We start from the raw sequence: 13,309 nt of genomic DNA, 5'->3' as shown, positions 1-13,309 counted from the left end.
TAAAAGTTCTGCTGAGTGCTGCATTTTCCATTTTCTCTTTCTCATCAGCGCAGCTGTAGTTTCCTCCTTCCACTTTTTTCAGGTATTACCAACGCTGTGCATTCATCCTCCTGTGCTTCTTGGTATTGAATTAAGATGTTAGATAGGCATTGTCTTTCCAAGCAACTAACAAACACAAATACTAAGTAAGTACATTTTAATTAGTAAAATTGTTAAATAAGAAGGCTCGGTAGAATGGGTGAATGAACAGAACTAGAACTACGTTGGCCTGAGTGGCCATCTGCAGCCATAACTGATTTTCTGACATGCATAAATTCTGTGTTTTCTGCTTGTACAGAGTTAGCAACAGTTATAGCTAAAGATGCTAAGTGGATCTTGAAAAAGAAATATGAGTTAGGGAGCAAATTATTTCCTGAAAGGCAGGTATTTATGGGTTTGCCTCCTTTTTGTAGGTAAGTTGATGCAAATTTTTATATGGATGAGCACACCTTTGGAAGTTCCATGAGGCACCTCACCCCCACACAGGTACAAATGGCCAGTATTATCTGAGGTGGTCAAGAAAGTTTTCAGAATGGTTTTTGTGAAAATTTATCCATGACTTTGGCTGTAGGAAGGTTGTAGAATCAGGAAACAAACCACACAAATCAAGCTCTGAGCAATATCTCCTCTTAGGAGCAAAATTATCCTAGGGGAAATATCCCTGATGAAGCATTCCAAGCTATTGGACACCAGCATAGACGTGAAAACCTAAACTGAAACCAATTCTTCTTAATTGTTCAGAATAATGGATTCAAAATTTAAAAATTTTTTTAGTACTTAGAACTCAGAACTGGGACATATAGCTAGCTGGTCCTTCCTACATATTAGGTACTGCTTACTGTGCCCTCACAATGTGCTAGGTACCTCATTAGGAGCATGTTACATGTATCATGTAACCTCATTCCCAGCACACCCTGCAAGGGCGGTGTTGTTATTTTCTTCTACAAATGAGGAAACAGCTCAGAGAGGTTAAGTGATTTTCCCATGCTCATATAGCAAGTTGTAGTGGGGTCTGGATTCAAAAACAGGCTTCACAGACTTCAAACCAAGCTATTTACAGCTCTATTGTAGCCTTCTCAAGGTAGGGTAACAGTTATAACTTCTGGGTAATTTCCATTCGTGTTGCATTATAAAAAACAGTCTTTCCATTCATTGTCATATGTGATAGTCACAGGAAATTGTGAGCCTCCTGGCAGGTACTTAAGGAGTTTGGCTTTTTAAAATGAATCACTTGTTCAGAGGTGGGAATTGGATCTTCCTGTTTAATTTTATCCGAACTCTTCTGAACTCCACCCTTCCTCACCTGTATAGTTTCTTTTCTCTTTCTTCCTTTCATTATCATAGTGATAGTGTGTGTGTATATATACATTTTTTAAAAAGTAGGCTCCACACCCAATGTGGGGCCCAAAAGAGGGCTTGAACTCATGACCCTGAGCTCAAGACCTAAGCTGAGATCAAGAGTCAGACTGAGCCACCCAGGCACCATAGTGTGTATCTTCTCTAACTTATCCCTTCCTTGTGTCTTTCTGTCTTTTCATATTTCTTTCTACCTCTCAGATTATTGCCAACCTTCATGAAATTGAGTGTTAGGTGTAGGTTTGCTGAAAAAAGTCTCCTCCATCCCCAAGCAAGGTATATGTTGTAGAGGGTGGGGTGCTTCTGAATAGAGACTATTAGTTATGGTTATCATAAATTTTGAAGTCAGAGATGAGAAATGTTCTTCTCTGTGTGTGGAATCTATTTCAAAGATGGTAGAGAAACAGCACTGGAGTCATTGGTTCCTGAGTGTAGAGGGATTATTAACCAATGTTTCATTTTAGAAATACTTATTGACTTTTACACTTAGGAACTTTGGACAATACAAGTAAAACTTTAAGGCATTGTGTTTAAAAGCAAAGGACTACAGTTTACAGATCAAGGTGTTTCCCATTCATATTTAAAAGGACACATCATGGGGCACCTGGGTGGCTCAGGTGGTTAAAGGTAAGACTCTTGATTTCGGCTCAAGTCATGACCTTGGGGTTGTGGGATTGAGGCCTGTGTCAGGCTTGCACTCAGGAGTCTGCTTGTCCTTCTCCCCACAACTCCTCTTACGCGCTCTCTCTCTCAAATAAATAATTAAATCTTAAAAAAAAAAAGGACACATAACATTCCATTCTCTTCCTGAAGTCCTTGACCTGGCTGATAATACTGGTTCTTCCTTTGAATTTCTATTTTTTTTCTCACACATTCAGCATATAATCTTGTCTACTGTTCATATGGCATATACTGTGTTATAGCTATTATGTGTGCAATTTATGTCTTTCCACTCGGTTTATTGAGTTTGTGACTTACAGAAGTTGGGAAAAAAAAAAAACAAACCCAAACTCTGACTCATTATGGACTGGAACTATCAAGGAGAACTTTATAAAATAATTAAGAACTTTTACTTGACTTTTGAGGACAGCAAACTATGGAGAGGCAGAAATGATGGATGGTGTGATAAAGATTTTCTTTCAGATATTGCACCACTGTTTTGGTCTTCCAAATGAACACCAAAATGAGAAGAGTGAGCGCTCAAAGTGTGGCAGCAATAAATGACGTCATTTCTTTTTGCTTGTTTGTTTCAAGTTTTCATTGAAATTCGAGTTAGTTAACATATAGTGTTAGGTGTAGAATTTAGCTTTAGGTGTAGAATTCAGTGATTCTTCACTTACATACAACACCAACACCCCAGTGCTCATCCCAACGTGTGCCCTCCTTAGTGCCCATCACCCATTTAGCCCATCCCCCTGCCTGTCTCCCTCCAGCAGCCCTCGGTTTGTTCTCTATAGTTAAGAGTCTCTTATGGTTTGCCTCCCTCTCTCTCTTTTTCCCCCTTTCCCCCTATGTTCATCTGTTGTGTTTCTTAAATTCCACATATGAGTGACATCATATGGTATTTGTCTTTTGAAAGATCTCATTTCTGTATACCATTTACTTCTAACATTCCATTGGTCATTTTGTTGTATGTATGTAGTTATTATTGTCATGCAAAATAATTTAATGCAAATAATAGGTGGTTTGTATAAATGCTGGTGTTTGGTGTCAGTTTTAACTCTGAAAGTCACATTTTAAGTTTTGATTTTTTACTCTTCTTTCTTAGGTTATATTCTACAGGATCTATAGTTTCTGGATCAATAATCCAGAGACCTGGATTCTAGTCCCTAGTTCCGGCACTTGTGTGACTATAAGCAATTCAGTTTACATTTTTGAGTATCAGATTTCTCATCTGAAAAATGGTCAATCTGGAACAGGCTGTTTCTTAGATAAAAATATTGGCAGGATTTCACAGGATCCATATGCTTTCCACACAGAAGTCTCCATGTTTCATCCTCAGTTGCTGAGTATTTCTGGCCATCTGTCTCTGCATATTTACCAACCAGTCCTCGTCCTTTCCTCTGTCCCTCACACAATGGCTGCATAGGTGGTTCCTTCTTCTCCAGCCCAGGCTCAGAGACTTCTGACCCAAGAGCTTGGGCTATAAAAAGTGTGTATCTTGAGACTATGGACTGTAGCCTCAGGAGGTGACAGCAAAATCATTTGATTCAGTTGTATATATAGACTCAGCTTAGCATTGATGAGCTAGACTCGGGGTCAGATCACAGTGAGTGTGTTTTTCAGTTTTGGAGCAGAGATGTTTTAGGATAGGTATCAACTGAATTTTTTTTTTTTTTGAGAAGATTCTTCAAATACCTGGAGATGTGTCTGCAAAAGAAGGTGAGTAAGCCTGTATTGCATTCCAACACCTTCTAAAAGGAATAAAACTTCAGCAGCTGTTTTCAGGGCTTACCCTCTATTGGGAGTTCATTATGGTGGGTATTTGGACACAGAGCAGTGGAATCTTCACCACTTTCATCCCTTCTCCTCCCAAATACAAACCTAGTCAAAACTTAAAAGTCACCAGCCCCCCTTTTATTTAAGTGGATAGAACTCTTAGTTTTCTTTAAAGATCCCATTTTATTTGACGGAGAGAGAGAGGGACAGAGAGAGAGAGAGTGTGTGTGTGTACAAGCAGGGGGAGCAGCAGAGGGAGAGAGAGAAGCAGGCTCCTTGCTAAGCAGGGAGCTTGACTTGACCTGGGGCTCTATCCCAGGACCCTGGGATCATGACCTGAGCCAAAGGCAGATGCTCAACCAACCCAGCCCCCAACCTTTTTTTTTTTTTAAAGGACTATTTCTAAGTAATAACTATACCCACTGTGGGACTTGAACTTACAACCCTGAAATCAAGAGATCTATGCTCTACCAACTGAGCCAGGCAAGTGCCCCAACTACCAACCCTTTAGTATGTGCTCTAAGTGCATGTGATTAAGCCAAGGCAATGTGCCCTCCTATACTGTTACTGAAGTTTGACATTCTTTTCATTTCAAAATGTGCTAGCGCTTAAAAGTGCAAATGACCTTGGAGACACCACATACCTGCATGCATTTCAGACATATTGAGACTGATGATGTCAAATACCAGAGCAGGTGACAAAGTCCTGAATACTTTAAAAGAATGGAGATACTACTGAGCAAAGAAAGGGATGAGTGGCTGAATTGCTGATGAAGAAAAATGTAATATTTCAGTGTATGTAAGTGCTGGCCATAAGACTTTTATATGTGTGGACAAATAGAAGTTGTTTCCAGGTATATTTCACATTCCTTGTGGTGATGCAGGTCCATTCTTTAGCAGAAACTAGGGTGAAATCCCAAGCATTTGTACATATCTTAGGTCTGGATAAAAATCCTGCAGGGCCAGGTGTGGGTCCAGAGGGAACTTCATTGAGTAGAGTGGCCAGTAGAGATCTCTGTATCATTTTGAAAGAACTTTTAAAAAAATGGAAAGATGTAGTCAATGAACCTGAGGATATTATGCTAAGTGAAATAAGACAGTAAAAAATAAAGAAATACTGTGTGATTCCAGTTCTATGCGGTACCTAAAGTAGTGAAATTCATAAAAACAAAGTAGATGGTGGCTGAGGGGAGAGGAGACAGGAACCTGTTGTTCAATGGGTGTGGAGTGTCAGATTTACAAGATGAAGAAATTCTAGGCATATTTTCCAGGTGGATATACTTAATAATACTTAACTGTACACTTGTGCACGATTTATATGGTAAAGTTTAATGCTATATGGTTTCTACCACAATAAAAAATGGGAAGATTCAGAAAAGCAGTGAACCTGATCTGACATGATGACAAAGAATGAAATTCTATCTTTGCTGAAGCCCATTTCTCTTTGACTACACTTGCATGGTTTGGGTGTTTTCTTATTCCCCAGTTGCATTGTCCCTAATCTCAATCTGTGTCCTCTTCTACAGTGTGTTTCTCCTTAATTCATTCCCGTCTCATGTTTCAGAAAACTTTCACTCCTAAATGGTGATCCACTGATTAATCAGTTTCTCCACAGTCCTACTCTCTGAATGTGAATTGTATGGAGAGAAGAAATTGAAAATGATCATAAGTGGGAGATGAAATGTGTTGTTATGGGAAAGTAGGGTCAGATGTAATTTGTATAACTGTGTCATTTCTCTTTGTGGGTAATTAAATGAATTTATTTTCACCTACTTCTCTTTTTCTTCTGTGAACAAATATACCTTCTTGCTTGTATATTCTGTTTCTTGTTACAGGGCCCTGCGAAGCTTTTCTTCTTGCCAAATTTCTCCTATTAATTTTAGGCAACGAGAGCTTTTCCTAGTAGTTCCAATTATAATATGATCTTCTGAGTTGTGCTTACATCATCATCATCATCATTGTCGTCATTACTGTCATTACTTAAGAAGTGTGAGGAACTGGATTATCAGCTAGTTCTCATTTGCAATGCAGCATAAATATTCAATACCACTATCATTCCTGATAATCACAGTTTCTTTCTCACATTCTTAGTTCCCATCATTTCGTGGTAGCCCAGTTGGCCGGATCCATGGATGGAGGGAATCACTCGGCTGTGTCTGAGTTTGTGTTCCTGGGACTCACTCACTCATGGGAGATCCAGCTTCTCCTTCTGGTGTTCTCCTCTGTGCTCTACGTGGCAAGCATGACTGGAAACATCCTCATTGTGTTTTCTATGACCATTGATCCTCACTTACACTCCCCCATGTACTTTCTCCTGGCCAGTCTCTCTTTCATTGACTTGGGAGCCTGCTCTGCTACCTCACCCAAGATGATTTATGACCTTTTCAGAAAGCACAAAGTCATCTCCTTTGGCGGCTGCATCGCCCAGATCTTCTTCATCCACGTCATTGGTGGCGTGGAGATGGTGCTGCTCATTGCCATGGCCTTTGACAGATATGTGGCCATATGCAAGCCCCTCCACTATCTGACCATCATGAACCCACGGAGGTACATCTTATTTCTGGCTGCTGCTTGGGCCCTTGGTGTCAGTCACTCACTGTTCCAACTGGCATTTGTTGTTAATCTACCCTTCTGTGGTCCTAATGTGCTGGACAGCTTTTACTGTGACCTTCCTCGTCTCCTCAGACTGGCCTGTACAGACACCTACAGGTTGCAGTTCATGGTCACTGTCAACAGTGGGTTTATCTGTGTTGGTTCCTTCTTCATACTCCTCATCTCCTACGTCTTCATCCTGTTTACTGTTTGGAAACATTCCTCAGGTGGCTCATCCAAGGCCCTCTCCACTTTGTCAGCTCACATCATGGTGGTCCTTTTGTTCTTTGGTCCAACCATGTTTGTCTATACATGGCCACACCCCAATTCCCAGATGGACAAATTTCTTGCTCTCTCTGATGCAGTTCTCACTCCTTTTTAAAATCCTGTTATCTACACATTCAGGAATAAAGTGATGAAGGCAGCAATGAAAAGAGCTTTCAGACCATTAATGATTTTTAGAAAGATTTCATAAAAAATGTTGTAAGATTTTTATCCTGATCATCATATAGTTTGTATTTGTAATTTTAGAATTGGCTTATTTAGTGTATCTGCAGTTGATTTGAATATTACCGCACCCTTTAAGAATGCACCTCTTTCCTTAGAAATAATGAAGATGTAGACAAAACCTTAACTGAAAACATATGTTGATTCATATGGTGCTGCATATATATGTGCTACTTATAATTTCCTTGCTTCACTTTTTCTGTTGAAGTTTTCAGTTTATTATTGTTTCTTCAGTTTATCTACATACTTTCTTATAATATATCTCTTGATGTCCCAGATGCTAATTATTCACTTACGATTGATAATCTCCACCTTTACCAATAATAGCTCTTTTTCTTATTCCTTTTGTGAGTTGGGAAATATTCATATCTATATTCATATCCCAGGTTCTTCACATTTTTTTTTTTGGTTCTTCACATCTATAACAAGCCATCAACTTTCTCCTTATGATTTGGAGGACATAGTTATCTTGTTCAGCAGGAAAATTTTGTGCTCAGATTGTTCTTCAAATAAAAATAACTTGATTTCAGACTAGAGGAGTACTGATCTCTCCTGCTTCATTGTATTCTGCCTTCATATCCTTTTTCTTGCTAATCTGTCCTTTAGATAATTGCCTAATGGTCACAATATTTTTCCTGTTGGTGATGTAACACTTTCTGGGAAGAATTTTGAAAAGCATAAACCAATGACACCCTTTGATTTCTTTTTGATTACATACATATGCACATTCATGAACCAGTAATTTATTGTTTTATTCATCTGTTCTCTAAACTTATTTTTTTTGGCTTACTACATATATGGAGTTGTGCTTACTCTATCTGGAATTGTTTCTGGGAATTCATGGAAGCACCCTAAAATATATGGCCTTGAAGATTATGTATTTATTTATTTATTTTATTTTATTTTATTTTATTTTATTTTATTATGATTAAAACATTTAAAAATTTTTGAGTGTAGTTGACCTGCAACATTACATTAGTTTCAGGTGTACAATATAGCATTTCAACTTCTGTATATGTCATGCTGTGTACACCATAACTGTAGCTACCATCACCATTCAGTGTTATTACAATACTACTGAGTATATCACCAGTGTTGTGCCTCTTATTGCCATGACTTATTTTCTCTATAACTAGAACCTGTATCTTCCACTCATATTCACTCATTTTGCCCACCCTCTCCTCTCCTCTGGAAACCATCCATTTGTTCTCTGTATTTGCATATCTGATTATGCTTTTTGTTTATTTATTTGTTTTATTTAAAAAAATTAATTTAAATTCCAGTTACTTAACCTACACTGTAATATTAGTCTTAGGTATACAATTCAGCACTGCCATATGACACCCAGTGCTCATCACATGTTCCATTTAATCCCCTCACCTGTTTCACCCATTATCCACCCCCCCCATTCTGGTAACCATCAGTTTGTTTTATATAGTTAAGAGTCTGGTTTGCCTCTCTCTCTCTCTCTTTTCACCTTTTGCTCATTTGTTTTGCCTCTTAAATTATACATATGAATGAAATAATTTGGTATTTGTCTTTCTCTGACGTATTTCACTTAGCCTAATACTCTTTAGCTCATTCATGTCATTGTAAATGGCAAGATTTCATTCTTTGTCATGGCTGAGTAATATTTCATTGTATCTATATCCTACTTCTTCTTTATCCATTCATCAGTCCAGGGACACTTAGGATGCTCCCATGGTTTGGCTATTGTAGATAATGCTGCTATAAACATTGGGGTACATGTATCCCTTTCAATCAGTGTTTCTGTATCCTTTGGGTAAATACCCAGTAGTGCAATTGCTGGGCCATAGGGTAGATCTACTTTCAACTTCTTGAAGAACCTCCACACTGTTTCCCAGAGTGGCTGCACCAGTTTGCATTCCCACCAACAGTGTACAAGGCTCCTCTTTCTTCACATCCTTCTGAAGTTGTTTCTTGTGTTGTTGATTTTAGCCATTCTGACAGGTGTGAGGTGGTATCTCATTGTATTTTTTATTTGCATTTCCTTTGGTTAACAGTGATGTTGAGCATCTTTTCTGCATCTGTTGGCCATCTGTATGTCTTTTTGGAAAAATGTCTATTTATGTCTTCTGGCCATTTTTAAACTGGATTATTTGTTTTCTTGGGTGTTGAGTTGGTAAGTTCTTTATAGATTTTGGATACTAACCCTTTACTGAATATGTCATTTGTGAATATCTTCTACCATTCCATAGGTTGCCTATTTTTTTTTCTTGATGGTTTCTTTTGCTGTGCAGAAGTTTTTATTTTGATGACATCCCAATAGTTTATTTTTTGTTTTGTTTCCCTTGCCTCAAGAGATATATCTAGAGAGAAGTTGCTATGGTCAATGCCAAAGAGGTTGTTGCCTGTGTTCTCCTCTAGGATTTTTATGGTTTCCTGTTTCATGTTTAGGTCTTTAATCTATTTTGAATTTATTTTGTGTATGGTGTAAGAAAATGGTCCAGTTTCATTCATTAGCAGATAGCTGTCAAGTTTTCCCAAACCCACTTGTTGAAGAGACTTTCCTAAAGGATACTCTTTCTTGCTTTGCTGATGATTAATTAGCCATATGGTTGTGGGTTCATTTCTGCATTTTCTGTTCAATTCTATTGGTCTGTGTGTCTATTTTTGCGCGACTACCATGCTGTTTTGATGACTACAGTTCTGTAATATAACTTGAAGTTCAGAATTGTGATGTTTCCAGCTTTATTTTTCTTTTTCTAAGAGTGTTTTGGCTATTCAGAGTCTTTGTTGTAGTTTCATACAAATTTTAGGATTGTTTGTTCCAGCTGTGTGAAAAATGCTGGTAGTATTTTGAATGGGATTGTATTAAATATGTAGACTGATTTGGGTAGTATAGACATTTTAACAATATTTGTTTTCCCAATCCATGAGCATGGAATGTCTTTCCATTTCTTTGTGTTCTCTTAAATTTCTCTACCAGTGTTTTACAGTTTGCAGAGTATGGGTCTTTAACCTCTTTGGTTAGGTTTCTTTCTAGGTATCTTATTATTTTTGATCCAATTGGGATTGAGTCCTTAATTTCTTTTTCTGCTGCTTCATTATTGGAGCATGGAAATGCAACAGATTTCTGTATGTTGATTTTGTGTCCTGTGACAGTGAATTTATTCTTTAGTTGTAGCAGTTTTTTTTTTTTTTTGTGGAATCTTTCAGGTTTTCTATATGTAGTATCCCATCATTTACAAATAGCAAAAGCTTTACTTCTTCCTTGCCACTTAGGATACTTTTCTTTATTTTTGTTATCTTATTGCTATGGCTATGACTTCTAGTACTGTGTTAAATAATAATGGTGAGAATGGACACCTCTGTTTCTTCCTGACTGTAGAAGAAAAGCTCTCCATTTTTCCCCCTTTAGGATGATACTAGCTGTGGGTTTTTCATATATGGCTTTTATTATTTTGAGGTTTGTGCTTTCTAATTCTACTTGTGGAGTGTTTTTTTTTTAAATCATGAATGGATATTTTATTTTTCAAATGATTTTCTGCATATATTGAAATGATCATATGGTTCTTATCCTTTCTTTTATTAATATGGTATGTCACATTGATTGATTGAAGAGTATTGAACCATACTTGCTGCTCTGGAATAAATCTCACTAGATTGTGGTGAATGATTTTTTAAAAAGTGTATTTCTTTTTTTTCGTTAAAAATTTTATTTATTTATTCATGACAGAAAGAGAGAGAGAGAGAGAGAGAGGCAGAGACACAGGCAGAGGGAGAAGCAGGCTCCATGCAAAGAGCCTGATGTGGGACTCAATCCCAGGACTCTAGGATCACACCCTTGGGCCGAAGGCAGATGCTCAACCACTGAACCACCCAGGTGTCCCAGGTGAATGACTTTTTAATGTATTGTTGGATTCAGTCTTTTATTGAGAATTTCTGCATCTGTGTTCATCAGGGGTATTGGTCTGAAGTTCTCTTTTTTAGTGGTGTCTTTGTCTAGTTTGCTTTCAGGGTAATACTGGCCTCATAGAATGAGTCTGGATGTTTTCCTTCATTTTCTATTTTTTGGAATAGTTTGAGAAGACTAGGTATTAACTCTTCCTTAAATGTTTGATAGAGGTGCTGTGTGTCGGCGGCTCCCCGGGAGGCCTGTGTGATCCTGTGCAGACCTGGAGCAGAGTCACTATTATTTCTAATGTCAATTTCAAACTATTTATTCTTGGATAAAAGTCTAACTGAATGAAATTATGTCTGGGTACAAGCCTGCAGCTATTCAGACATATCCTGTACTTGGTGAAAAAATCACCCAGGACACACCGTATTGGAACAACTATAAGACCCCTGTTCAAATCAAGGAGTTTGGTGCAGTGTCAAAAGTAGATTTTTCTCCACAGCCTCCATATAATTACGCTGTCACAGCTTCCTCAAGGATTCACATTTATGGCTGGTACTCTCAAGAACCTATAGAAACGTTTTCCCAGTGTAAAGACACAACATACTGTGCTTCTTTTCGTCAGGATGGTAGACTGCTTGTGGCTGGCAGGAAAGATGGAGTTCAGCTTTTTGATATACGTGGGAGAGCTCCCCCCTCAGGCAGTTTGAAGGTTATACTAAAGCAGTTCACATGGTTGATTTTATAGCTGACAAATACCATGTGGTCTCTGGGGCTGATGATTTATACAGTTAAATTGTGGGATATTCCAAACTCCAAGGAAATTGTGACATTCAAAGAACATTCTGATTATGTGAGGTGTGGATGTGGTAGCAAACTGAACACAGATCTGTTTGTAACAGGATCATATGATCATACTGTGAAGATGTTTGATACATGAACAAACAAGAGTGTAATCTCTGCTGAGCATGGGCAGTCAGTGGAAAGGGTCTTGCTTTTTCCCTCTGGAGGACGTCTGGCATCAGCAGGAGGCCGTTATGTTAAAATCTGGGACATGCTGCAAGGAGGACAATTGCTAGTGTCTTTGAAAAATCATCATAAAACTGTGATATGTTTATATCTGAGCAGCTCTGGACAGAGGTTACTTTCTGGGTCACTGGATAAAAAGGTGAAAGTATATAGCATGACTTCCTATAAAGTAGTCCACAGTTTTGATTATGCAGCTTCAATTTTGAGTCTTGAACTTGTGCACGAAGATGAGACAATAGTTGTAGGAGTGACCAATGGAATATTGAGTGTGGAACATTGGAAATCTAAAGGAAAGAAGGATTCTCTTCCCAAGAGAAGAAGGCCTGCATATCGAACTTTTATTAAAGGAAAAAAATTACATGAAGCAACGGAACGACACTTTGATCAACAGGCCATCACAGAAACCGCTAGAATTGTATGACAAGGATCTGAAAAACTTCTGAGTCTATTGACAGAGCCACTTGACCCAGTCCTTGAGCCCAGTAATGCGATAAAGACACCTGAGACTACAGTTTCCATCATAAAGGAGCTAAATCAAAGAGGAGTCCTTGCAAATGCCCTTGCAGATCAGGACGAAAAGGAAATCAGTCGTGTTCTTAATTTTTAAATATGGAATCTGTCTCAACCAAGATTTGTCCCTCTTTTGATCAATGCTGCTGAAATAATCATTGATATATATCTTCCTGTGATTGGTCAGTCACCCGTAGTTGATAAAAAGTTTTTGTTACTTCAAGGACTTGTAGAAAAAGAGATTTATTACGAGGAGAGAACTACTAGAAACCTTGGGGATGATGATATGCTTTTTGCTACTATGACAAGGAAGGAAAGCACTTCTGTGCTGCAGCATACACCTGATGGATTTCTAGAGAACAAGAAGATGGAACTATAGTGTCTGCTTAATGAGACCTGTAACAACAGCTAACTTTGATTCTGTTAACTATTGGAAAGAGAATCTCTCTGATACAGTAAAAACAAAACAAAACAAAAAAAACCCCCAAAACGGGCAGCCCAGGTGGCTCAGTGGTTTAGCACCACCTTCAGCCCAGGGCCTGATCTTGGAAACCCAGGATGGAGTCCCGCGTCGGGCTCCCTGCATGGAGCCCGCTTCTCCCTCTTCCTGTGTCTCTGCCTCTCTCTCTCTCTCTCTGTCATGAATAAATGAATAAAATCTTAAAAAAAAAAAAAAAAGAACATCCTTAATCTAATAAAGGAGATTTATTCCAAAAAGAAAAGCCAACAACAACAACAAAAAAACAAACCCAAAAAACTATTCACAGAAGCAGTTTGATGGAAGAGACTGGAATATCTAGAGTTGATAAATAAGTACCTGTTGTAAGACATGGTTTTCCATGTAATACTTTGAATCATTTCATGGCATCTTCGGCTAGAAGATCTGAGTTGTCTTGGTCAGAGTGTATTGTCTACCTTGGACAAAGGGATATTAATTTTAATACAGCAAAGTTCTGTATCAACATTTGGGTAGGCC

General features: G+C 38.2%; 1 protein-coding gene and 1 pseudogene across 1 annotated transcript; both read left to right on the top strand.

Moving 5' to 3' along the window:
* Nucleotides 1-5,961: 5,961 nt before the first annotated feature.
* Nucleotides 5,962-6,807, top strand: LOC112919796 (olfactory receptor 4F3/4F16/4F29-like). Its single transcript, XM_025998319.1, has one exon. It carries the CDS (start codon nt 5,962-5,964, stop codon nt 6,805-6,807), a length of 846 nt encoding a protein of 281 aa, XP_025854104.1.
* Nucleotides 6,808-11,149: 4,342 nt separating this feature from the next.
* Nucleotides 11,150-12,712, top strand: LOC112919838 (U3 small nucleolar RNA-associated protein 15 homolog; annotated as a pseudogene).
* Nucleotides 12,713-13,309: the final 597 nt, after the last annotated feature.

Source organism: Vulpes vulpes, chromosome 15 (genome assembly GCF_048418805.1).
Source record: "Vulpes vulpes isolate BD-2025 chromosome 15, VulVul3, whole genome shotgun sequence".
NCBI classification, from domain to species: domain Eukaryota; kingdom Metazoa; phylum Chordata; class Mammalia; order Carnivora; family Canidae; genus Vulpes; species Vulpes vulpes.
The sequence above is the reverse complement of the archived record's forward strand: the minus strand, read 5'-3'. Positions and strand labels throughout refer to the sequence as shown.